The sequence below is a fragment of the Rattus rattus genome, chromosome 1 (assembly GCF_011064425.1).
Source record: "Rattus rattus isolate New Zealand chromosome 1, Rrattus_CSIRO_v1, whole genome shotgun sequence".
Classification (NCBI taxonomy): Eukaryota; Metazoa; Chordata; class Mammalia; order Rodentia; family Muridae; genus Rattus; species Rattus rattus.
Genome location: NC_046154.1, coordinates 25313395 through 25340984, shown reverse-complemented (window position 1 = coordinate 25340984; position 27590 = coordinate 25313395). Strand labels below are relative to the sequence as shown.

Below are 27590 nucleotides of genomic sequence, written 5' to 3'. Positions count from 1 at the left end.
AGAAGGGAGGAGAGGAAGGAGAAAGACAGAACCCAGCAACTGAATCAAAACATTCATCTGAGTCAATATGAATTTTTATTAACACACATTTGTCAAAGTCTGTACAAACCAAACATTCCTATGTTTTAAAATGTCCATTATTACAAACATACAAAGAAATGGAAGGTGTTACCAAAAGTTACTCAATTACATGGTAAAATGCTGTCATGATTTAAAAAAAAAAATCAACATTTCAAGACTGAGGTTTCCTCCATCTTTCAGGAGCTTATGGTGGTTTAGAAAATGTGTGGGTTTGCTGAATATTAAATGCTAAGACCTTAAAAAAAGTTTAGTATAAAACTGAGTAAGCCTTTGTGTATTGTCACACAGCAAACCCGAGATTCCTCAGTCTTCCTTTTCATTAAAAACCAGGACTGTTGTTCTTTCTCTACCGTCTTTCCCCAGAGCCAATGCAAATGCATCTGAACAATACTGTATGCTAGTTCATCTTCACCTGAAAGTTTCTCACTCACAGTTACAAAATGATTCAGCATGGCAGTTTTCCCTGCTTAGAAGGGGAGTAGCATTCCCCACCACAGTAGCACAGGCCAGGTCCTTGGAATCTCCTGTCAGGAGGAGCCACTCAGGTCTTGACCTCTGCTCACCGAGGCGCATGCGTCTCTGGAGAATGCAATCCCAAACTACAGAGCAAGTAAACAGTGACCCGACTGCCCCAACGTCCCTGCCTTCACCGTCGGCCCCAGCTCCAGCACTGCAGGCTGTGCTGTGTCCCAGCGCACACTGCGTCTCTAGCTCCTCTCACAAAGATAGGAGTGCGGCTCCTTCCCACTCCTGCTGGGTCAGACAGGGAGAAGGGCACGTCGGCGTGTTTTCTGAGCATTCCCATTAAGAACAGAGAGCGCACAGGATGAGGTGGAGAGAAAGGAAGGTACAGTGAGGTTCTCCCCATCATACAGCCTGCACCCAGGCAATTCATGCCAACCCTCAGAAACACGCAAGTAGCTCAAAGCTTAACCCACTTGAATCTACTTATGTTAAAAAACAAGAAACAAACCCCCATGTTTTGATAACAACCTGGTATGACAGCTGATAGAGCAAGAAACAGGAACGTTTTTAAAAAGAAGTGGCAGTGTGGGAATTTAAAATCATGTAGAAAGAGGAGGAGGGGCAGGCAGAGAAGGAAGTGCCCAGTACAACCTGGACAACCGTCTTTCTGCCCCACTTAAAGACAGACTGGCCAAACTCGGCAAGCAACCTCCCTCAAGCCTCTCCTCACACGCTCTTCCATGGGATCCTCCAAAGGCACTTAGTCCACACTTAGCCTCCAACAGTTAACTTAGCATCAAGACTCTAAGGTAATGAGAAAGAAAAGATTGGAGTCTTCTACTAAAAGCTAGCAAATGGGACTGGAGATTTTTTTCTTTTTTCAAAGAGGCATCACTTTTACAAGAACTAACTAGGCTACCATCATCCCTTTATCAAGAAAAGGTTTCTTTTAAAAAATAAATAAAGCTCTGTGTATACATAGTACAAAGGCCGTACATAATATACCTGGAAACCCCAGAGTACACCCTGAAGAAAAGGTTTATTGGTGAGAAAAAGCCTCCCTCGCTGCACAAAGTCTCACGGTGGCAGCTCCGAGGTTGGGGGTGGCAGTGACATACAGCTGACGACAGAGCTGACAACAGACTTGCTCGTGGGTGGCAGGTGTGATGATGGACAGACACTCTGCCCATGACGCTGAGCAGTGACCACTATGGAAAACAGAGCACTAAAATAGAGAGAGGGAGGAGCATGGGAGCGGGAGGAGGAAGGGAGGAAGGAAGAGCAGGCCTGGAACCCTACCCGCTCTGCATGCAGCCATAACAGGGCACAGACCAGGTGTTTCCATTCAGCCACTACACCCCAACGAAGAGGGTAAGGTAAGAAGACAGAGATTTGTGGGAAAGCACAATCCCCAGAGATCCCAGAGCCAGGTCTCGGACCAACCCTGACCCAGGAAGGAGCACTGGCTGTCGGTGCTGGGAGTCTTCTTGCTGTCTTCATGGCGACGTTATGGTGCCTGACTTCTCGGACTTCTTGCTCTTAGACAAGGCAGCTGCCTGTTTCAGAAGCTCTCGGTTTTTGGCCTAAAAATAATAAAAATAAAAAGTCAGCACATGATCAGTTTCCACAGGAAGAGTATATGGTTTAATGCAGAGTAAATGTAATGAGTAATATAACAACAGAAGCACACCTTCGATCCCAGCATTTGGGAGACAGGCAGGTAGGTCTTGAGTTTGAAAGTAAAGTGGTCTAGGGTTCTAGGACAGCCAGGACAGTTCTAGAACAACACAAGCTGGGTGGTGGCAGCACATGCCTTTAATCCCAGCACTTGGGAGGCAGAGGCAGAGGCAGATGGATCTCTGAGTTCAAGGCTAGCCTGGTCTACAGAGTGTGTTTTAGGACAGCCAAGGCTACACAGAGAAACTCTGTCTCAAAGAAAGAAAGAAAAAGAAAGAAAGAAAGAAAGAAAGAAAGAAAGAAAGAAAGAAAGAAAAAAGAAAGAAAGAAAGAAAGAAAGAAAGGAAAGGAAGGAAGGAAGAAAGAAAGAAAGAAAGGGGAGGAAAGAAAGGAGAAAGGGAGGGAGGGAAGAAAGGGAGAGGGAGGGAGGGAGGGAGGGAGGGAAGGAAGGAAAGAAAAGAAGGCAAGCTGGCTGGCTAGCTGTCTGTAGGTGTAAAGGGGGAACCTGAGAGGCAGGAAGTAGTCAACAGGAGATTCTGGGACTTGACATCTAGTTAAGTACAAAAGAACAGGTAGAGGTGCGCTGTGAGCCTTAGTCTCTCTGGACTACTGTTACAGAAAGATGCTGTACGCAACTGTCTTAGTCAGGGTTTCTATTCCTGTCAGTAAGTAACATCCCTCTATGGCTTCTGCCAGTTCCTGCCTCCTGACCTGCTTTAGTTCCAGTCCTGACTTCCTTTGGTGATGAACAGCAATGTGGAAGTGTAAGCTGAATAAACCCTTTCCTCCCCAACTTGCTTCTTGGTCACGATGTTTTTTTGTTCTGGAATAGAAACCCTGACCAAGACAGCAACAAGCCAACCGCAAAGCCTGAGTGAACGGGATAAGCAGATCTATAATGTAGACACCTGGACTCACATCTGCTGTATCAAAGAAATCAAAAAATCACATTTGTTAATTCCAGATCTTGAGGGGAAAAATGTAAACACACCCAACTCAATGAAAGCTGTCTAAAGGGGGTTTGTGCATCTGTACTTGGGAGAAAAAGAAATCTAGGCATGGTTATCAAACACGATGGAGCACAGCTCGTCACCACCCACTCACCTGCAGTTGCTCTGTGACCTCCTTGTGGGTTTTCTCCATTTGGTTCATCTTGGCCCGTGTCTGAGACTCCTGGTACTGAAAATCAGCCTTCAGCTCTGTAATCTGTAGAAAAACATCAGAGTGGCTAGAAAGAACACTTTGATAATGGCAAATGTCTCTGTTTCTGGACTAAATAAACATTTGTCTTACAATTCACTGGAACCCAGGCCCCCCTTGCATATCCAGGCTGCATCAAAGTCACACAGCGTCCCTTTTCCTTAAGGCTCTGCTGAAGGCTCACAAAGTCCTGCACCTACCACATTTCTCCTTTCCTCCTCCTTCCCTTCAATTCCTCCCTTTTGTGGGGAGGAGGGGTGGTTTATTACCCAGGCTATCTTTAAAATCCTAGGGTCAAGAATTCTCCTGCCTCAGCCTTCCAAGTTCTGCTGTTCTTCCCTGTGCTAGGTCAGTAAGCAGTGAGATAGAGAACCATGGGAAGGAAGGCACCACACTCTTCCATGCCACTGCTCCATACCACCTCCCACACTGAGCGAGCCTTTCAGCTGCTCAAGGTGGTGGTGTGCAAGTGTAACCTAGGCACTCAAGAGGCGGGCAGGAAGGCTACCTTGAGTTCAAGGCCATCCTAGACTATAGAGCGGGACTGTCTCAAAAAAAACAAACACAGACCCAAAACAACAGCAGCAAAAAAAAACTTTAGATAACGAAATCACCAATGTCATAGGATTTGGCAGTGCCAACAACCCAAAGCTCACTGCAAGGTGATTGGGTTTGAGGAGTTTGAGAGTAATCTCTGTTGTCAGTTCCGAAAAGCTCACTTTATTACTTCATTCAACAGCCATTTATAACTTAATTTAAAATATAAATCCTTGGCTGGAGAGATGGCTCAGTGGTTAAGAGCACTGACTGCTCTTCCAGAGGTCCTGAGTTCAAATCCCAGCAACCACATGGTGGTTCACAGCCATCTGTAATGGGATCTGATGCCCTCTTCTGGTGTCTGAGGACAGCTGCAGTGTTTAAATATAATAAATAAGTAAGTCTGTAGTGTCACTTGTGCACAACATAACTTGTGGGCACACAAGTGATACAGTACAGAAGCAGAGGTCTGAGGCTCACTTCGGAGCTGACTGATTCGCTCCTTCACCTCTCCACTGGGTTCCAGAGATCTGGCCCCGGCTGCCAGGCTTTTGGAGCCAGCACTGTGCCACCTGAGCCACCTGCAGTGCCTGTTTTGTTACGGGAAGCATCTGAGAGCCACATTTGCTTAGATGTGTGAGTGCCTGTGCCGGCCGCAGTGTGCATGCTGAGGCCAGGGAGACTCACGAAGTCAGCGCTCGCTCTTTTTCTACCACGTAGATCCTAGAGATCAAACTCAGGCCTTCGGTGGGCAGCAGCTCTATCTGTTGAGCCATCTTGCTGGCACTACTAGTTTTAACAATTAACTCATACTCTGTCCGATCTTGTAATGGCCTGAGGTTTAAAAGGTTAACCACAGGGCTGACACTGAACTGATTTCCAACTCTAGACTGACTGCTCATTCAGAGAGCAGGCAGGCAGTGATTTGTGAACTAGGTTGAGACTCGGTAGCAACAGGCATGGAAACAGGAGAGAAGGGCATCCCAGTAGGGACCAGCATGGACAAAGCCACAGAGATATGCCAGCGAGCACTGCTGTTTCAGTGGCTGACGACTCCATAGTGGCAGTAGATGGGGCTAAAGGCAGGAAGGCGTGATGCAGCAGAAATGGTGCCCTAACTGGGCAATGTGATCTTGGTCTTGAAAGCTATGGGATACAAGCGCTATTTGGCTTGCTCTTTTCAACACTTCGGTTCTGCAAGGAAGAAGCAAGTGCTCGGCTGGGCCCTGCTGACAGAAGTGCCCCTGGGCTATGCTGGTCTAAGAAACATGGGTGCCTGTCATCTGTCAGTCACACAGCAGAGTAGAAAAAGGCAGGTACTGGGACCTGGGGAGTGAGGTGGTTAAGTGCTTGCCTAACATGCACAAGGCCTTAGTTCAATCTCTAGGACTCTCTGAAAAGTGCAGGAAAACACAGAAACTTCTACAAAATTTAAACCAGGAATGGTAACACATGCCTGTAACCCCAGAACTAGAGAAATAGAAAATCAGAAGTTCAAAGTCACCCTGAGCTGCATATGAATTCAAGTCTAGCCTGGGCTATATGTAGGCCTAGCATATACCTACAATCCCAGCATTTGGGAGGCAAAAGCAGAAGGACTACCACAGTTGAAAGATAGCCTGGACTACATGGCAAGTTCCAGGAAGTGAGGACTGTACTGCAAGACTCTGTCTCAGAAAACAGGACACAGGTCAGAGAGGTGGATTGGAGGTAAGGGGCTGGCAAGAGGCTTGCCACCAAACCCAACGACCTAGGTTTGATCCCGGAATCCACATAGCAGAAGAGGGATGACTCCCACAAGTTGTCCTCTGACCACCACATGTTATGCACACCTACCTAGGCAGCCTGAACACACACACATATACACAGAATAAATAAAAATATAATAAACTTTAAATCCAAAAACAGGGGCTAGAGAGACAATCAACCCAGTGGTTAAAAGCCCTTGTTGCTTTTGAAGAGGCTCTAGGTTAGAGTCTCAGCCTTCATATGGTGGCTCACGACCATCTGTGACTACAGTTTCAGATGACCCAATGCCTTCTGGCTCTTGGGCACTGCGTGCACATGGCGTACAGACATACATACAGACAGAACACCATACACATAAAGTAAGTAAACTAGAACCGAGTGCACTGTGCTCACCCTCATGCCCCTGCTCCCCTGCCTTCATCTCCTGTCTTTCCTGCCACAAACAATCCCCTCCAACTAGAAGTAAAAATAAACTCTTCTTCCCTTTAAAACAAAACACAACACAGCCAGATATGGTGGCACAGGCCTTTAATCCCAGTGTTTGGGAGGCAGAGGCAAATAGATCCTTGAGTTCAAGACCAGCCTGGTCTACAGAGTGAGTTCCAGGACAGGGCTACACAGAGAAACCCTGTCACAAACAAACAAGAAGCCAGTGAGTTGGCTCAATGAGAAAAAGTGCTTGCCACCAAGCTGAGCCCAATCCCCTGGACTCATACCTCAGAGGAGAAACTACTTTCTATGGTTATATTCTCTGCCTCCACAAGCACACTATGATGTGTCCACCCCACGGATAAACACTGAAGTGAAACAGAACATCCATACTGAAGACGTAGGTACTCAGTATTTATGGCAGGCCAGCAGATAGGGCAACTATCATAATGAAACCTACTGGAAAAGCACAAAGGAGCCAGATGTGCTCTTGGAATCCTAACACTTGGGAAGTAGAGGCAGGAGTTTTGCTATAAGTTGGAGGTCACCCTGGTCTACAGAGCAAGTTCCAGGCCAGTCAGGACATATCAAGATCCTGTCTCTAAAAGCAACAACAGGGCTGGAGAGTCTGCTCAGTGGTTAGGAACACTAGCTGCTCTCGGAGAGGACTCCAGTTTAGATCCCATGACCTATAGGGTGGCTCACAAGCACCTGTAACTCCAAATTCAAGGGCTCCAATGCCCTCACTTGACTTCCAAGGACACCCAACACACTTGTGCTACACACACACACACATGCACACACGTATGCGTGCATGCACGCACGAAGGCAAACATTCACGCACTTAAATAACTCTAAGCCAGGTGCGCCTGCTCTGGAGGCAGAGGCAGATCTCGTGAGTTCAAGGCCAGTCTACAGAGCCAGTTCTAGGACAGCCAGGGCTAAAACAATTCTAAGGAGTCACTAAGCCTTCTTGGTGCAGGGCAAAGTAAGCCATGGTTATCAGGTTCTTTTAGCCAGAGGGAAGAAACCTTTCTCCTGGGACACCATGTTACGTCACACTCCCCGAAGTTCTGGCGCTCCTCAGCATACTCCCCTCTTTGCCTTTTTTCTAAGAAAGAGTCCAGGTTGGTCTAGAACTCATCATCCTCTGCATAGCTTCCTAACTGCTGAGATTATAAATTTGTGCCAATATTCCTGGCTTTCATTCACTTTCTTGAGATAGCAACTTTCTTCGTCACATTAAATAGTTTGTTAGCTAGGAATGCAGCTCAGTGGTATAGCATTTCCTAACACACACAGACCCTGGGGTTAATCCCCAATAACCCAGTCCCTCCTACACACTTACACACACACACACACACACACACACACACACACACACACACACACCCTTCCTGTTAGAGTCTGAACTCCAGGTCTGCCTAGAGTGTCGTATAAGCACTTTGTGGCTGAGCTGGATCCTCAGGCTGACCTGGTTTTTGTACACTGTGCCTGTTAGCTTTGTTAACTAATGTCCTGTTTGAGAAGTGGGAGAGCTATGGAAATGCTGAGAAAAATCAGCTTTCTGGACTCCTGGGCTGAAGTAGACTGACCAACATAATGCCATCCCATGGGTCGGTCACCTTGGCAAACAGGCACTCCCTTCTCAGGGAATCCCAAACTGACCATAGGCTCTCTTTTCAGCCACCAATGGCAAGTACCCAACAGAAAGTAAGCATCACACCCCATTCCACAGGTCTTACTTTGTAGGCCTCTGTCATGGAAGGGTTAGTGACTGTACCTTCTTCTCTTTCTCTAGGATCATTTGATCCTTCTGATGCAGCATCTTCTTCAGAGTGGCCACCTCTTCCTTCAGCTGGGCAATGATGACAAAGTGGTCAGTGCCCGGTGAATCCAGAGCCAGGTCTGGAGAAAAGCTGGATAGAAGAGGGAGAGGGAAGTTTCACTACGTGAATGTAAAACCTTTTCTCTACTTAAGGATGCACTTCCGGTCCTGAATTCTAGGTCACCTGATGGTGAACTCAGGGGCTTCAATAACAATCGATCTCCATTCCAGCCATCAAGCGCACTCCTGCAGCCCCATCACACTCGCCAGAGTCTGCTAGACTTGAACTGCACAGGAAAGGTGGTCATCAGAAATGATGCCAACGCAACCCACAATCCATAACCTCCCACACGTGGGACCAAAAGAAACACGGATCTCAAAGCCGAGGGAATTGCTTCAGGCCTGGAACATATTTCCAATGCACTGCTGCTCACACAGTCCCATTTGTGATCAGACAATTTCCCACATCCTCAGGTCTAATGTCCTGTGAGGAGATTCAGCTCCTAAAAAAAATTTGGCCCTCACCCTGGAAGCAGTGGGATGCACAGGAAGGAGACTAGTTTCTCTGCTGCAGTGGTGGCCAGTACCTTCAATATTTAGCATGCTGAGGAACTCCAGTCTGAGGCCAGCCTGGGCTACACAGTGAATTTTAGAACAGTCTGAGCTAAGGTACGAGAGACCTTGTCTCAAACAACAACAAAAAGAATTCTGTGATGCTCAGAGAAAGGGACAAAGGTGTCAAACTCAGTCCCACCATATGCTTCCCACTCTCCACTCTGCCAAGTCCTGGTGACTTCCCTGTCCTTTTAGCAGACCCTCCTCATTTCTCCTGTCAGGGAATCTATAAGACCCTGAAACTATATATGCAGAATCTTTCCTGAGTCCACAACAGGAAGTTTTCTGGGTGAGAATCCAAACCTTTCAATAGTGCCAGAGGTTCCTCTGATAAAATAGGAACCATTGCCAAAAGGTCACTTCCTGTCCTGACCCAGGGAATTCTGAGAGAAGTCTCTCTGGGTTTACTTCTCTGAACAATCTTTAAAGCAATACACAAACCTGGACACTGGTCCTAACCCTTTGTCAACAGAGTGACAACTCATAGCTCTTCTACATGTGCTCGTCCCCGAACCTCACATGGCAGCTCATGTGCAGCATCTCTCTCTCTTTTTTAAGCTTTTTTTAAAAAAAGGATTTATTTATTTTATATAAGTACACTGTAGCTGTCTTCAGACACACCAGAAGAGGGCATGAGATCCCATTACAGATGGTTGTGAGCCACCATGTGGTTGCTGGGATTTGAACTCAGGACCTCTGGAAGAGCAGTCAGTGCTCTTAACCACTGAGCCATCTCTCCAGCCCAGCATTTTTCTACACAGGAAGAAACTCTAAACAGCCAGCCTTTCCACTGCAGACTTCGCCTAGTTACCAAGTCAAACACTCCCCAGCCTGGACTGGAAGACACCAACAACTGATAACAGCATATCCTCCCTCCTGTCCACACGAAGCACCTGGGACAGAGCATCGGAGGGTGACTAGGATGATGTTCTCCTAACTGATGCAGGAGAGCAAGAGCCAATGAAGAACAGTAAAACCAGCTCTCAGGATAAAGATCCATCAGGCTCCTCCAAGTTCAGAGCCAGACGTTTCCTTGTATCTGTTTCCATACCCACCAGTACGCATCTTCCCTCAACCCAACAATGTCTATTTAGACTCGTAACTATAGCAACCAAAGGCACAGAGTACAGCTGTCCTAGTGTAACTTTTCATTGTCCCCAAAGCTCCAACCCGCTTCTTAGATTACTTGTGTTGTTGCTGGTGCTGGCAGTGCTGAGGACGGACCTAGGGCTTCATGCATGAGAGGCAAATGCTCTACCACTGAGCTTCAGAACCGGTCACAGAAGTTACTCATGCACCAATCAACTCTAGGTAAAACCAGTGCGGTCTGTCCTGTTAGGGCCTGATCCCTCAGACTTTAGAGCCTACTAGAAATGAAAAGCAACCACTAGTTAGCAAGACAGAAAGCTAGTCTCTCCAAATACCTCCACATACAGAGAGCCTACTGCTTCTCCAGGACTTCCTGCCTTTTCTGAAAGCTTTTAATACAAGATAAGTTCTATGCTAAGAGGCTAAGGCAAGCAAACTACAAATTCAAGATCAGCCTGTGCTATGTTACAAGACCCACTCTCAGGACAACTATCTTTCTTGAGTGAAATCATAACAGGTTTGCAGTAACACAGCACACTGGTCCTGAGGCCATCTTCGAAAGCCATTAGGAACCCCAATACTGTACACAGCTCCAGGGCAGAGAGTAAAATGAAATTTAAAATATCCTTTGCAGATGACAAACTAGGTACCTGGTTGCTGCCAGCTGCTGCCTTGGCCTCTGGACAGAGGGAGCATTGAGCGTGGAGACTAAAGAGTGACTGACGTATTTCCTCATGGAAGGAATACCATCTAACTCACGTGCCTCACACTGGGACGATTTGTCCCAATGTTAACCAGCAAGTTAGAAAATACTGAGCAGGGACTGTGAATTTTGTAGGCTACCAAAACCAAATAGACTTAAGACACCTTATAAGTACCAGAGGGTCAGACAAAGCTAAGCTAACAGTTCTGCCCACCAGATGGAAAGCTAAAGAACAATGGTAAGAGACGACGCTCGCACGGCGGTGCACATCACTGACCCTACACCCGCAAGGCGGAGACGGAGGCAGGCAGAGCCCTCCGGTCCAAGCCAGCCTAGGTCCCCACAGGAAGTTTCACAACTGCTTCTTAGCCTCTTGGCTGAAATCAAGTGTAGTAAATGCTTATCATGTTAATAGAAAGTTCAGGATAGCCAGGTCTATACAGTAAGACCCTGTCTCAAATGAGAAAGAGAATCACACATGCCTCCATATTATATGAGAGAATGTGGCAGCAAAAGACCAATATAGAACTGACACGAAGCAACATAAGGAAGACACAAAGAACAAGTTAGAGTAAAATCATAAATTAAAAAAAGTCCTGGCGACTAAAACTGAAGGCCTTCCACACACGCTCAGGAAGCGCTCCGCTCCTGTCACTCAGCAGCTGCCCCACTCCTAAGTACACAAGGACGCTCAAGGAGAGCATGCGCCCAGGCTGACAGACCACTGCCCTGGGTTGGAGCACTAGTACTCTCTAAACTGGCAGACGCTTGCAATTCCAGAGCTCAGGAGGTAGAGATGGGACAGGAAGTGAAAGTCGTCCTCCACTACACAGAGAATGAGAGCAGCCTGCACCTGCGCACAGTTTATGAAGTGCTTGCTTCACAACACAAACACTACATTTTGAATAAAAAATAACATAACCCCTGCCCAAGGATGACATGCAGATTCTTAAATCACTCCATGTTTATAAATAAAATATCATTTGAATATTTAAAAATATCAAAATATTGTAGAAATGCTTCTTTTGTTTTCTGAAATAGTGCCTCATGCACTGCAGGCTGACCTGACCTCCCTCCATAGCTAAAGATGATCTTGAACTCTTTTTTTAAAGATTTATTTTTAAAAATAATCAATATTTTTAAAAATAATCAATAATTAAAATAAATTTACTTTAAAAATAACAGTGAATACACTGTTACTCTCTTCAGACACACCAGAAGAGGGCATCAGATCTCTTTACAGATGGTTGTGAGCCACCCTGTGGTTGCTGGGAATTGAACTCAGGACCTCTGGAAGAGCAGTCAGTGCTCTTAACCGCTGAGCCATCTCTCCAACTCCAACCTTGAACTCTTGCTTCTCCTGCTTCTATCTCCTGAGTTCTGGGATTATAGGGGTGCACTATAAGCCCAGTGTCTGAATGCTTGTTTTCCAAAGTGAAGTAAAAGACCAGGACAAACCCCACAAAAAGTAAAAAGGATAGCAAAATGTACTTTATGCTGTATTATCAATATTTTAAAGAAAATGCAAGTAAGTAGACTAGATTATTAGAAGCACTAATAATGTGTGAACATTCAAAAGGAATGTTTTTTTTTTCTTTTTTTTGGAGCTGAGGACCGAACCCAGGGCCTTGCGCTTGCTAGGCAAGCGCTCTACCACTAAACTCCCCAACCCCAAGAGGAATGTTTTTATAAATGAACATTTGTGTGGCAGCAGAAAGAAATTACCTAAATTTCAAAATATATGATAAGCATGGTGGCATACGCTGTGGTCAGTGGGCTGGGGCAGGATGATGGTGACTTCAAGTTTGAGGTCAGCCTAGGCTACTTACAAGTTCCAGCAGAGCCAAACTGCACAGTAAAATGCTTATCTCTAATCTTACATACACGCACCAATAAAATAAATTTGAGGGGGGGTTGTTAATAATAATAATAACAACAACAACAATTTGAGGGTTTCTCTGTATAACAGACCTGGCTATGATAGAACTCTCTTTGTAGACAGTTGGCCTCAAACTCAAGTGATCCACCTGCCTCTGCCTTCTGAGTGCTGGGATTAAAGGCCTGTGCCACCATACCTGGCAATAACTAACTTTAAAATTAGTATGAGGCTAGAGATACCGCCTAGCAGCAGAGCACCTTACTGTTACGTACAACAAAAACAGTCTGGGAAAATGACCTTTCACTGTCTTCTCTGGTGGACATAATAAGGACCACGTAGCTAAGGCGAGGACTAGAAAAGCCATCCTTACTCGTGGGTGCATAGCCAGCCTGCGGTTTCAACTTGGTGCATCCCAGGCACAGCCAGATTAGCACTGATACCCCAAGAGCAAATAAGCTGGGAGGAAGCAGAGCTGTAAGGACTGAACCGGCTCAAGTGCAGCTTACAAACGCTCTCCCGGACTATTCACAGCCTGCTGCTAAGCAGATCCCAGTGACAGATTTGAAAGCACAGGTGGGCTTTAGTGGCCTGCTTTCTTAGGGCTTCAAATAGTTTGTTCATTGAAGCTTTTTTAACAAGATCAAACATGATAGACACATCTGTTTTCTTCAGAATAGCAAGTCTAACTGCTCAAAAGAACAGGAGAAGAGGGGTTGGGGATTTAGCTCAGTGGTAGAGCGCTTGCCTAGGAAGCGCAAGGCCCTGGGTTGGTCCCCAGCTCTGGAAAAAAAAAAAAAAAAAAAAAAAAAGAGACCAGAAAGTTGGTCTGCATGGTTCCTTCTCATATGCAATCTGAAAAGGTAAGTATTTCCAGAACATTAAAAGAGTTGAAAACCAACTAAACTAGCGTCAACAGACTACCTTGGTAGGATCTGAAATCAAGTAAATATAATATGCAACGAGGAAGAGTAGCCTCCAGACACCTCACACTGTGTGAGAGAAAGCAACAGCCAGTCCTAGAAAGCCCCTCTGCTGGCTGCTCCCACAACCACACTGGCTGGGAGGGAGAGCTGTGAATGTCAGTTTTCAGAATGAAGAAGACTCCAAGGCCTTTAGGGAAATGTCAGGTGGTCTCACTTCAGGATGCCTGGGCCTGGAGGAGCAGGAAAATGGATGGCTCCAAGACTCTGTTGGGAAGCAGCCCACTGCACCAATGCAGACAGGCTCTGGGTATAGGACAAAGCAGCTCATGAGAGGAAGCATCGCTGAGAAGGAGAGGACAGTGAGCAATGAAAATATGCATTTAGGCAGGCCAAAATGAAACAATACTGAACTGTATCACATTCTCGCCTGCCCCAGCATCTGCAGAGGAAGGCTCCAAGGAAGCATGGGATATCCTGAAAGACATGCAGTCCTGCCTTCACACCACCTCTGCCTCTGCTCTGTCTCTACACCAACTCGTTCCCGAGGAGGCTGCAGGCAGAGATCACATGGGACATTCAGTGCCTCACTTCTAGGACCTTCTTAGTGGACTGAAGAATTTGACTACAGTTACTGGTTCTATCTTGAACAGTGTCTCAGTATGTAGTCCTGGCTGGCCTTGAACTTACAGAGATCTATCTGCCTCTGCCTTCCAAGTGCTGGATTATAGGAGTATGCCATTACACACAAATGTCTCTTGCTTCTGTTTTTTGAGACAAGGTCTCAAACAGTGGTCCAAGGTGGCTGGAATAGCCTTGAACTCAAGGACACCCAACTGCCTCGGCCTCCCAAATTCTGAGATTACAAGCATGAGTCAATATGCCAACTAGGTTCTTATACTCAATTGATAAACAGCTTATCGATTAACTGTAAGTGACCAGCACAGCACTCATAACTGGTCCACTTGGGAGCCTGGCTAGCTCCACGGTACACTCTGTGTAGTCAAGAACTGTGTATGTATCCAAGTGTGTGCACTCATATTGCGACTGGCTCACCTGTCTCCGTTAGTTGTGATTGACTCAAACTTGGATTTTTTCTTTGGGATTTCATTTTGAATTGAAGATGTAGAAAGTGTTTTCTGGCTTTTGATGGCAAAAAGAGAGAGACACACATTAGAAATCAAAGATTAATAACACACTCCGAGGGAAGTCTGTCAAATGCATGAACAACTTCTCCTGTGCAACAACTCATTATTTAATTAGTAAAATCTACCAAGGTGGTTCACAGGCTCAGTGCTTGCCTTCAGTGTACTTAGATCCCAGTTTCCACAGGGTCAGAACCATTCTGATATAATCGCTTACTATAAAACAGACCTGTGACAGACAGACAGTACAGTAAGAGACAGAGTCTATCTCCCAGTTTACAAAGTCTTTGTTTCCTGTATTGCATACATCTTCCATCTCATAGCTCTGGGAAACACAGACAAGTTATTCTTGCGGCCTTGAAGAAGACTTCATCAAGGTCCCCTGAGCTACCCAATGATCTCCAGCAGTAAAGCTGTAATGAGAAACCAAGCAGGCAGAGTTCAGCTCCTGGTCTGCCTGGTCATATCCCTTCTGAATCCAATATGGACCTTCATCCCACAGTAAAATCAGTTTTAAGTCTAGTAAGGTCACCTAAAAATTGGCCTTTTTTTTTTTTAAAGATTTATTTATTTTATGTATGTAAGTACACTGTAGCTGTCTTCAGACACACCAGAAGAGGCATCAGATCTCATTACAGATGGTTGTGAGCCACCATGTGGTTGCTGGGATTTGAACTCAGGACCTTTGGAAGAGCAGTCAGTGCTCTTAACCACTGAGCCATCTCTCCAGCCCCCCAAAAATTGGCCTTAACACCAAAGCTGGAAGCCTGTCACTGGCATGAAACCCTTTTCCATTGACGGGTGTCCCAATGCCACACCTTTTTTAAAATAATAATCTTATGTGTGTGAGTATTTTGTATGCATGTAAATGTGCACAGTACATGCATCCTCAGAGGCCAGAAGACACATCTGATCCCTTGGAACTGGAGCTAAGATGGTTGGGAGTCACCCTGGGGCTAGGAAATAAAGCCAGGCCGTCTGGAAGTGCTCTCAACTGCTAGCCGCCTTCCTGGCTCGCCTCTCACCTGACCTCTCGCCAGTGTGAGATCGCAGTGAGTGCTCGCTCTATCCTTCCTGGAACTCTTTGCCACTCAGACATCCTACTTTGGGGATGGCTGCTTCCTGATTATTGAATATTGAATGCTTCTTCCTTCTGTCCTCAGTCTCTGCTCTTCAGTTGTGCATGGAACTTCTCTGTGTAGCCCTGGCTGTCCTGGAACTCCCTGTGTAGACCTGGGAGGGAAACCTGCCTCTGCTGCCTGGTGCTGGGGTTAAAGGTGTGCACTGCACTGCTGGGCTCTTAGTGAATGTACCAACTCATGTCTCAATCTTCTCAGTTCCAGAATCAGCTTTAAGCAATTCTTCTAGAACTTCAAACAAAGCATTTGAAAAACTGAACTCCTTCCTCCCCTTCCTGGTTTCTCTTAAGTTACGATCTATGTGTTCATTCACATGAGAACCCTGAGAACTAAGGGCATGGAATGAACCCCACATCCAAGTTTCTTAGAAGCTTCACTCCTAAGTCCCTTCTTACTGTCACAAGGCGCCCTCAGGATGGTGCTCTGTATGTGTGGAGCCGAGAGAAGGGTAGGAGAAGGTGGGGCATGTGAGGGTGAGGCAGGGTCTCATGTAGCTCATACTGCCTTACAACTCCCTGCCAGCCTTAAACTCAGGGTCCGTCACTTCCACCTCAAGAGCTCAGTTACAGGTGTGCACTGTCACCTCCAGCCTAGACGATCTTCCTGTAATGTTTCTACGCTTACCTATTCTTACACAAAAGAGCAGCCCCATTGGGAAGAGGTGTACACCCAAGCCTTGAGAACATCAGACCAACACTCCAGTGAGCTACATTCCCAGTCCTCACTCACCTATTCTTTCAGTGCCTTCTCTACTAGTTTCTCAATTCCTGCCAACGCAGGCTGGGTGCTTCCCTGGAACGGGCCCATCAGTGGCTGCCCACTAGCCACTCACTGACAAGCCTTGCAACCCCTTTCCTCTTCCTCCAGTTTCCAGCAACTCCAATGGTCTGACACTCTCAAGGGATCTGTGTGGTCTCATGCCCTCTGGTCCTCTGCAAGCACTACTCGCTCTCAGAGGATGACCCTAGCCCATCGTCATCTGACAAGACGAATCCATCTGGGGCTAGTTAAAGCAGGCTCTTCTCCAAGCCAGCCTTCCAGACTTCCTAGGCAGTTAATTAGAACTGCCTTTCTTCCCTGAATCTTGACAAGTTTTTACAATAGTGCCCATTGCATTAGACTGCAATGATTTGATTACAAGTCTGTCTTCTCTACCAGACGGCATACTATTGAGAGCGGCATGGCTTTTATTCATCTCTGTATTCCCAGCAGAGTCCCTGGCCCAGGAGAGTACTTAATAATGCCTAGAGAACAAACAAACCCATAATGACAGTAATAACAAAAACCAGCGAAAACCCATTGACTCCTGTCATTAGAAAACAAACTGCTATTCATGTGCTACATAATTTGCCTTCACAACAACCCCATGAGGTAACACTGTTCTCTTCCTCGCTGCCATGAGAAAACGTGCTAGGGACAGGATCAAACCTATAGCCCCAACATCATTGTACATACTCTAAAAGGAGGCTTCAGCCAACAAGGAAGGGGCATTTTTGACTAGCCCCTACTCTGAGAAATTATAGAATGTCTACCAACTGTTTGTCAAAATACGTATTTCAAATGTTCTCTCTAGACAGGAAACAAAGTCGAGTCCCCTAGAGCTTATGTACAATAACCAGACGTCCCACAGGCCTTACAGACACGATACAGAAACCGCCTTGGCCCTGGGAGACACAGGAACTATGAGGTGTGGCAAGCAAGGGACTTCCCAAAGGTGGTAACAACAGGAAAGTTTCTATCAGACAGCACCCTCTCCAACTACCTGTGGAAACATGGCACCTGGCCTGCCAGCGTCTGGGGTTACCTGTTGTAATGACTGCCCCCACTCAGGCGGCTGTACTGCTCCTTCTCCTGATGGCTGCCTCGAGAAGAGCTGCTCAGGTGCTTCCTCTGCTCTCTGGTCTTCTGAAGGACGCGCTTGTACGACAGTGTGCACAGCCAGCACAGGAGCTTCCCATCCACCTGGAGAGGAGACAAAGTGAAGAGGGGTGAGGTCGGCGCTGAGACCGACAGCACAAAGACTAGACTGCGCACGTGCAGCTAGAACCAAGGTATTATGCTCCAGCCTGTGAGCCTGGGGTCAGCCACAGAGGACTCAGGGACAATGTGCAGAAGCCACTTAGTATGGGACCACACACACAGAAACTGATTTATGCTGCTCACCGTTAGCCCCAGCACTCAGGAGACACAAGTAGGTAGATCTCTGAGTTCAAGGGCAGCATGGTCTACAGAGTGAGTTCCAGGACAGCCAGGGCCACACAGAGAAACATTTTTATTGAGATAGGCCACACCAAGTATTCTTGGCTCTCCAGGAACTCAGAGCCTAAGTAGTCCAAGGAGATCCATCCGTATTGTTTGCCTATGTCCTAGGATTAAAGACATGTACCACCATATCTAGGCCAAAACCTTTAAAATAAAAACATTTTAGGGGCTGGAGAGATGGCTCAGCGGTTAAGAGCACCCGACTGCTCTTGCAGAGGTCCTGAGTTCAATTCCCAGCAACCACATGGTGGCTCACAACCATCTGTAAAGAGATCCGATGCCCTCTTCTGGTGTATCTGAAGACAGCTACAGTGTACTTATATATAATAAATGAATAAATCTTAAAAAAAAAACCCAAAAAAACAAAAAAACATTTTAGATTTATCTTATTTTATGTATATGGGTGTGTTTTGCCTGCAAAAAGATCTGCGTACCATAGGCGTACCTGGTGCCTTTGGAGGTCAGAAGTGCGGCTAGAGTTACAGGTGGTTAAATGCTGTCATGTGGGTGCTGGGTATTCAATCCAGCCGGGTCCTCTGGAAGAGGAGCCTGAGCTCTTCTCTCCAGCCCACAACACCTTTTCTTATTAAACTCTAACTCTACTTTAAAAAAGAAAAAGAAAAAGAAAAGAAAGTCTAATACACTGGTGGCAGCTCAGTTCAGTGTTAGAGTGAGTTCCAAGACAGGACACTGAGTTAAGATCCTGTGTCAAAAAAAACCAAAACAAACAAACAAAAAAGAAAACAAAAAAGAAAAAGCCAAACTCTTAGGCTAGGCATGGAGCTGGAGGCCAGCCAGGTGTACAAAGGGAGTCTAGGACAAACAGGGCTACACAAAGAAACATTGTCTCAAGGGAAAAAAAGCCAAACCCTTAAGAGTAGGAATAATAGGGCTGGAGAGATGGCTCGTGGTTAAGAGCACTGACTGCCCTTCCAGAGGTCCTGAGTTCAATTCCCAGCAACCACATGGTGGCTCACAACCATCTGTAATGGGGATCTGATGCCCTCTTCTGGTGTGTCTGAAGACAATGTCAATGTACTACATACAAAAAATAAGTAACTTAAAAAAAAAAAGAGTAGGCGGGGTTGGGGATTTAGCTCAGTGGTAGAGCGCTTGCCTAGCAAGCTCAAGGCCCTGGGTTCGGTCCCCAGCTCTGAAAAAAAGAAAAGAAAAGAAAAAAAAAGAGTAGGAATAATGTAAGAATTTAATAAATTTGACAACAGACAAATTAAGATATTAACAATACTAAAATTAGCAATATGAATAAAAATTAGAGATCACTTACTGAGTTTCATTTATTCAGTTATGTTCCAAGTTTGGTTTTTTTTTAAATATTTATGTGTGTGAGCACACTGTAGCTGTCTCAGACACACCAGAAGGGGGCATCGGATCCCATCACAGACAGCTGTGAGCTGCTGTGTGGGCTGTGTAGGATGCAGTTATGTATTTATGTGTCTGTAAGTATTTATCTAACAGTAACTAAGAGAAAGAGGGCCTGGAACCTGACAGGGAGGAGAGAATATAGGAGAGGCTGAAAGGAGAAAAGTGGATAATAATATTTTAATTTAAATTTCCTGTTTGATTTTTCTGAGATAGGGTTTCTCTGTGTGGCCCTGGTTGTTCTGGAATTCATCAGGCTGGCCTCAAACTCAGAGATCCACCAGCCTCTGCCTCCTGAGTGCTGGGATTAAAAGTGTGCACCACCACTGCCTAGCCTAATATAAAATATTTTTAAATAAAAATTAAAATTTGAATTAAAATATTTATCTCAGTATAGTGATCCATGCTCATAATCCCAGCACTCAGAAGACTCAGGCAAGAGGACTAGGAGTCCAGGCCAATCTTACCACACAGTGCATCAAGGACAGCTGCCTTACATGGACTTTTATCTCAAAACAGACAAAAGCCAAGTATGGTGGCTCGACCGCAACACCAGCCTTCAGCCAACAGAAGCAGGCAAGGCCTGTGAGTTCAAGGCCAGCCAGAACAGAGTTCTAGGCCATCCGGGGGCTACACAGTGAGAGCCTGTCTTAAATAAAACAAAAAAGCTATTTTCTGTAAGTACCTCAGTCACCCACCCTGTTTGTCTGCTATAGTTGTTATTCCATCAACAAAGATAGAAAAATGGACACATAATGAGATCATCAGCTGGCTCCAGAAACAAGACAGTCCCAGCACTCTCTGAGCCCTGGAGATGGACAGAATGCTCTTTCCCCTCGATTTCTATCCTATGTGCATGGGTGTTTTGCCTGCCTGGATGCCCGCTTACCACTTGAGTGCTGTGCACTCAGAGCCAGAGAGGGCACTGGGTCCCCTGGGTCCAGAGATAGAGTTGTGAGCTGCTAGGTGGATACTAGGAATCAAACCTGGGTCCTCTGGAACAACAGCCAGTGCTCTGAACCACTGAGCCACCGCTCCAGTCCAGGCACCACCACCGAAGGTGCCTCTCGGTCACTACTAGCACAGCTTTTCCTGTATCTTGTTTGAGGAGGGTGTCCTGCTGGCTGGCAGGAATATTTTCATCAATGAAAGTTACGTCCCACCACTGTAAATAAATTTGGTTAGCAAGAGCAAGCCTTAAAAGCCCAGGAGCCTCTAGCATGGACAGTTCCAGTTCGATCGCATTCTTCACTCCTCAGTATTTCCCTTCCACCTCCTTTCCCTGGCCAGGCCACTAGAACTTCACCAGGGAAAAAGATAGAGGAGTAGACAGCCTAAAGGGGCGAGAAACATGGGTAAAAAGATAATGTTTTACAATGTTGTATAATTATGTATGCAACAAAGGGTGATGTGAGTTGTGACCAAGGGAATTAAAGTCGTCTATGGCATGTGCTGGGTGCTCCACTATAGTCTAGCACTTAGGGAGAAAGGGGCCAGAGGATCAGGAATTCAAATCTTCCTCAGCTACACAAGAGTTCAGGGCCATTCTAGGCTACCTGAGAAGACCTCGTGTCTCACCTCCTCTTCTCCCCTAAAAAAGGCCTCTATAAAGAGGTATCATCCATATTAGGACCAAAGACACAGATTAAAGGTCTCTGGAAAAGGCTGCATAAAGCGAAGAATCGAAGAATCGCCAGCACCAAGTCAGAGGGAAGGAAAGGGGGGATCAGAGGGGGCTGAAAGGTGACTGGGGCGCCTGAGGGCTGAAAGGCGGTCAGCAGTGTCAGAGGTGAGAGAATGCAGGAGGAAACAGAGCACTGGAGAAACCCAGCAGGCACGGAAGAGGTTGGCTTTGCTCAAGTAGAAATGGAAGCAGAGAGCATAGTATGACCAATTCTAAACTACCCCTCCACGTACACATTCTCTCTGGTGTCATCCTGTGAGCTTTAACTTGCACACGGAGAAACCCTGGAGCTCTGCAGTAACAGCACTGCTATTACCTCACTCCTGCTGTAAGCGCTCATCTTTAGACTTACACAGACTTCTCCCAACTACCGCTTACGTGGGACATTGCTCACTGTGCATGTGGAGTCTAAAGGACAGCTTAGCTTCCACCATGTGTCCTCTGGAGATGTTCAGGTCATTAGGCCTGGCAGAAAGAGCCTTTATCCACTGAGTGACCTCACAGGCCCTCACTTCAATTCCTAGGGGAAGGCAGTCGTGGAGGTGCACGCTGTTAGTCCCAGCACTTGGAAGACAGAGACAGGCAGATCTCTTTTGAGCTTGAGGCCAGCATGGTCTACAAATCTAGTTCTGGGACAGCCAGGGCTACACAGAGAAACCCCGTCTTAACAAAACAAAACAAATAAGAAATATTAGAGGCCAGCAAGACAGCTCAATGGATAAAGCACCTGCTGCCAACCTGGGAACCACCTAGCAGGAGAAGCAACTCCTGCAAGCCGTCCTCCACACCCCACAGGCATGCCTATGCTACAAGGGCACAGACACACATGAGCACAAGAGCAAATACACAAAATGTAATTTTAAAGGGAAAAATAGACAGGGCATGATGGCCCAACTTTTAATCCTGAAACTCGAGGCCAGCCTGGTCTTTACAGTAAGTTAAAGGGTAACCACAGATACAAAGAGGCCGTCGGATAAAGCGAAACAGGAGATCAGATGGAGAGGTGGCTCAGCTGTTAAGAGTATGTCTTGCTCTTGTAGAGAACCCTGGTTCGATTCCCAGCACACACACGGTGACTCACAACCACACCCAATCCAAGATCTGCTGCTCTCTCCTGACCTTCTCCAGCACCAAGCACACATGTAAGTACACGCATATACATGTAGGCCAAACATGCACAAATAATTCTAAAAAAGCAAACAAACTTTTTTTTGTTTTGTTTTAAAGAAAAAGGGGGCTAGTGAGATGGCTCAGTGGGTAAGGCCCTGGCCACCAAGCCTGGTCACATGAGTTTCACCCCTGCGACCCACAAGGTGGAGGGAGAGAGCCCATCCCTTCACATACAAATGTACACATACTGCAGCAAGCATCCCTCTCATACACATACAATAAAACAAGGTAACAAAAATTTATTTAAAGAAATGTTACAATAGTCCAGATTGGATAAATGAAGAAACAAAGCCTTGACTCTTCAAGGTTGGTAACAGAAGCAGGAAAGGATCTCAAAAGTATGTCCACCTGATTTGAGCCCAACTTAATTCCCAGAGAGGAGGAAGAGGAGGAGCGCAGCACAGCACTTTACCTTCTTTCGATCGTCCTTCCTGTCGAACGCACACTGCTGCTTGCACTGTTCACAGGAGTACGGGGGCCCATACTTCTTCTCGGAATTCGTGCAGCGCTGGCATTTATCCCCAATAAACGCAGCAATTATGTTACAATACTGACAGGGCTTAGGCTTAGAGGGAAACAAAGGTCCTGTAAGTATATCATTTTTACTGCGATAATCCCACTCTGTAGTCCATGTCACATGGTAGACATGTGTTCCCAACATCAGGCATTTGCCTATACTACTCAAATGAAGCCCAATTTTTAGCACCAATAAAACAAGAAAACAAACAAAAAAACCACCTTCCATAGGAGTATTGAATTTTAAATGAATAAAATAACCAAAACTCACTCACTAGAATCCATGATGAAACTTCAACAAAAAGTCCAGTAGAACACAGCTGAGTATGAGGCCAGCCTGGGCTACATGAACCTCTACCTCCAAACAAAAGCAGACACAGGCCAAGCGCGGCGATGAACGCCTTTAATTCACAGCACTCAGGACACACACAGGTGGGCTTCTGAGTCTGAGGCCAGCCAAGTCTACAGAGTGAGTTTCAGGACACCCAGTCTCACCTAGTGAGACCCTGACTCAAAACAAAACAAAGCACCCCCAAAACAAGCCGAAGAGATGACTCAGTGTGCAAAGGCGCTTGCCAAAGTCCAGAACTCGCAAAGGTGAAAGAGAACTGCAGACGCTTACTTCTGACATTCACAAGCATGCTGTGTCAACAAATATTCAGGAAGGAGGGCAGGAAAGAAGGGAGGAGAAAGAGGAAGGAAAAATGGGAAATGAAGGTAGGTGTGTGTGTGTGTGTGTGTGTGTGTGTGTGTGGTTTTAAACTTTTTTTTTTTTTTTTTTTTTTAAAGATTTATTTATTTATTATATATTACACTGTAGCTGTCTTCAGATACACCAGAAGAGGGCATCGGATCTCTTTACAGATGGTTGTGAGCCACCATGGGTTGCTGGGAATTGAACTCACTCTTAATGTGAGCCACACGTTTTGCTTCTGCAGATCTGTGTGTCTTGGGCATCACATGTGCACACTGCCTGCAGGTGTTAGAAGGGGGTTTCAGGACCCCAAGAAATGGAGTTACAGATGGCTATGAACCACCACATGGGTGCTGGGAACTGAACCCAGGTCCTCTGGGAACAAGAAGTATTCTCACCACTGAACCATCCCTTCAGCCCCGGAAGGTTAAATTCTAAAAGATCTAAAAACTCATTCCTGTTAAGATTTAATTCACAGAAACCCTACTTACCGTTCCATATAACTGTACATTCTGAGCACACTTCTTGCATATTGTATTGGTTTTACTGTTAAAGAAAAAAATGAAACACAAGACTTTCCTTAGAACATCTGAAAACATATTCCTCTAAGTCCAAAGGATTTGTCACTGCTTAGGTTCTGGGGACAGCTGACATAGAGTCTGGACATTTGGTAAACTGATGCTGACAACTCAGTTTAAATAGAGAATCAATTGCTTCAAATAATGTACCACATCCCATCCCTGACCCCCAGGTTGGGAACTTTACTCATGTAGCCCATGCTGGCCTCAAATTCACTTATGTAGTTGAGAATGAATGGCTTTAACCTCCTGTTGCTGCCCCTGAATGCTAGGACTAGATGTGAGACCACCATGCCCAGCTTTAACTATGACATCTTTAAGTATCCGTAAACAAAACTACTATGTATAGACAAGGCCCTCACAATATGAAACGAAATACCAGAAGTTAATTCTCTTGGCTTCAGATGATACCTGAGAAATCAAAGGTGAGGAATAAGGTGTGTGTCTGCAACATGAACTCCGGACTGACCACATTATCTTACTCTACACTTAATAGTCAGCCTGTAGCTCACTACAAACACCAGGCTTGCTTCTCCAGTGCTACAATTAAAGGGCTGCTGGTGAGTGTGAGTGTGAGAGTGTGTGTGTGAGTGTATGTGTGTGAGTGTGTGTGAGTGTATGTGTGTGTGTGTGTGTGTGTGTATGTGTGTGTGTGTGGGGGAGAGAGAAAGAGACATCCCCCGCCCCCCTTTTCTGTCAGCCTGGTTAAATGTTTAAAGTCACTTGTCAATTACTTTTCAGATCCTCGATCATTGGTTTAGCTGAGACAGTCCCTGGGATTACAGACCTGTACCACCATGCTGAGCTCGCCACTTCTTTTTCAAAGCGGCAGAAAACTGCACTAATAAAATAAAAATCTAAGCAAACAATGGGTCACAGATAGGAATAGCGTTTATACTATATACCCATTAATATACAAGAAACCACATAATTTGTACATAATGAATTGACTACATATCTGTTTGCCTCAGGTGATGGTGAATGCCTTTGATCACAGCACTACGGAGGCAGAGGCAGATGGATCTCTTGAGCTTGAGACCATCCAAGGATTGGAGATATGCTATGGTTAAGACCACTTCCTACATGCTGGAGAGATGGCTCAGTGGTTAAGAGCACTGACTGCTCTTCCAGAGGTCCTGAGTTCAAATCCTAGCAACCATATGGTGGCTCACAACCATCTGTGATGAGATCTGGTACCTTCTTCTGGTGTGTCTGAAGACAGCGACAGTGTACTTATATAGAGATTTTAAAAAGATCTCTTTTTAAAAAATTGTGAAAAAAAAAAAGAACACTTGCTATTTTTTCAGAGACCAGAGTTCAGTGTCAGCACCCGCATCGCATGGCTCACTGACACCTTTATCCAGGCTTCTGATGCTTCTAAGCAAAAGAGCTCATAAACACACTTAACGACACAAATAAAACCTAAAAACACACTATCTAGTCTACATAGCAAGACAGCATCCAACGAGAAAAAGGATGATATATATATATGTGTGTGTGTGTGTGTGTAATACAAGCAGAAGCTTTAAGAAAAAAATTAATCTATTTACATTTATTTTTTTGAGTGTGTGTGTGTGTGTGTGTGTGTGTGTGTGTGTGTGTGTGTGTGTATGTGTAGCCCTGGCTATCCTGGAACTCACTATGTAGACCAGGCTGGCCTCAAACTAGAGGTTTATCTCTTCTAAGGGCTAGGGATAAAAACATACATCAACACTTCCTGGCTACATTTTTGGTTTTGTTGTTTTTGTTTTTTTTTTTTTCCGGAGCTGGGGACCGAACCCAGGGCCTTGCGCTTGCTAGGCAAATGCTCTACCGCTGAGCTAAATCCCCAACCCCCATATTTTCTTTTTAATGTTACTATTTTTAAAAATGTGTGCCCCGTAGGTGCCCATGGAGACCAGAGCAGTGGGAATCCCCTAGAACTGAGGTTACAAGAAGTCTGATAAGATTCCTCGGTGGAGCTCTGGTCCTCTGGAGGAGCAGTTCACTTAAGCACTTAGCCATCCCTCTAGCCGCCAGGACTGCTGGTATTAAAGAAGTGACCCACCACACCCAGAGCTGTTTACACTTCTCAAGGCAGATGTGATAGCTCACACTTTGAATCCCAGCCCTAAGGAGGTTAAAGAGGGTCTCAAACTGAAAGCTAGCCTGGACGACCATCTCAAAAACAAAAGACAACGATAAACAAAACAGCAAGAAAAAAAAGTCTTTTGCCGGTCAAGCAGAACTCTACCTCTCCTGCTGGTACTCAGTCCTGCAGTAGATACACTTCACAACAGGGTGAGCGATCCGGCATTCCTGAAATGAGAGATGGTTTGAAACAGTAAGGAGCACCGACCTGGGTTAAGAACCGTTGCTAGCAAGAGGCCTGAGCGAGTCCTTTAACTCTCTAGACCTTAGTCCCTCCTTTGTAATATCTGTATCCCCTCCCTGCTGTTGATGTGGGAGTAGGAATCTGTATGAACTAATTATAAATTTAAAACAAATATATCATGAGTAAGCTCTAGATTTGGTGGTTAGACCTCTGGAATCCAGCTCTAGAGCCCAATGCTGGTTCTTCTTGCCATTGTGGGATACCAAGAAGGATTACTTGTGAAATGAAGGCGGAAGATTAAAGCCGTTTTGTTTATAGAACTTCCTTTAAAAAAAAAAAAAATCATCCAGTCTTAGGCCGAGCAGTCATACACAACTTTAATTCCAGCATTTGGGAGACAGAGGCAGTCAGATCTCTTAAAGAGTTCTAGGACATTCAGAGCTACAAGTTATGAGACCCTGCCTCGAAAACAAACAACAAAAAAATTTCAGATCATAGTTTTATGTCCAAAGATGGGCCTCGAACTCTTTCAGATTCACTAAACCCAGTGGCTGAAGGAAAGATATAGGCATCTGTTTTGTGGTTTTTTCTTTTTGTTTTTGGTGAGCTACACACAACGGACACACACACTCTGAATCTGAAACATCTGAGGATTTGTCAACGGCAACTTCGCACGAGCTTGGCGACTTAACTGTTGCTCTCTATTCACTCGCAGACAGGGTAGGACGAAGGAATAAAGAAAAACGTTGGCATTTCAGGGGTTAAAAAATGCTTAGGGAGAGGCAAAAGGCTACCAACTAGATGCTAAAGTCATCCTATTCGTGTGTTCCAAGTCTATGTTGGAGTGCTTTTTTCATTTTCCCTAATACAGCCTTGCCACCTCTAACTTTGAGATTGGCGGAAAAGTGCCCATCAGGTGTCCGAGTTCGAGACACTCCTCACAGGTAGCACCTGACTCCAGGGTTCAATCTCAGCCAGGACAGGGGAATATCTGGGCCCTCATTCTACACCCAAGGCGACCACGGCAGGAGAGAAGATGGTCCAAGGGGATCTTCCCGGGCGCCAGTCGGGGACAAACAGGAGACTCGCCGTCCCCTCCCGCGACCTCACCGGGTCGGAGAAGAAACCCCCGCCGTTGCTAAGCACCAGGACACGCCGGCTGCCAGGGCCTGGACTCGGTCCGGGGCTCCCCCACGTGCCCTGCAGACCTCAGCAGGCCCCGCACAGCTCCTCCGCCTAATGAGCCGGCCACACCCTGCCCGAGGGGACCCCGGCAGTCGCCCTAGCAGGACCGAGAGTTCCGAGCCGCGCCCGGAGCGTCCCCAGCTCCCGGCCGCCGCCCCAGCCCGCGCACCTTGCACAGCTGCTGCCCCTGAGACAGCGCCTCGAAGGGGAAGCGCTGGTGGCACTTGGTGCAGGCGTAGAGCGCCGCCATGTCCGGCCCGGGCCGTGCTCACCGCCGCCCCTCCCGCCGGCCCGCCGCTTTATCTGACAGTCTCAGGCACAACCTGGCGGCGGCGGCCGGCCCGCGGGCTG

The 27590-nt window shown here is 46.2% G+C and overlaps 1 protein-coding gene across 1 annotated transcript; it reads right to left on the bottom strand.

Annotated features, from left to right (window-relative positions):
- Positions 1-56: 56 nt before the first annotated feature.
- Fam76a (family with sequence similarity 76 member A) lies at positions 57-27590 on the bottom strand. Its single transcript, XM_032896659.1, has 9 exons — positions 27409-27590; positions 25974-26038; positions 23654-23708; positions 22365-22517; positions 17261-17418; positions 14229-14315; positions 7922-8057; positions 3328-3429; positions 57-2129 (listed from the first exon to the last, which is right to left on the bottom strand). Exons 1-9 carry the CDS (start codon positions 27487-27489, stop codon positions 2043-2045), a joined length of 924 nt encoding a protein of 307 aa, XP_032752550.1. The 5' UTR covers positions 27490-27590; the 3' UTR covers positions 57-2042.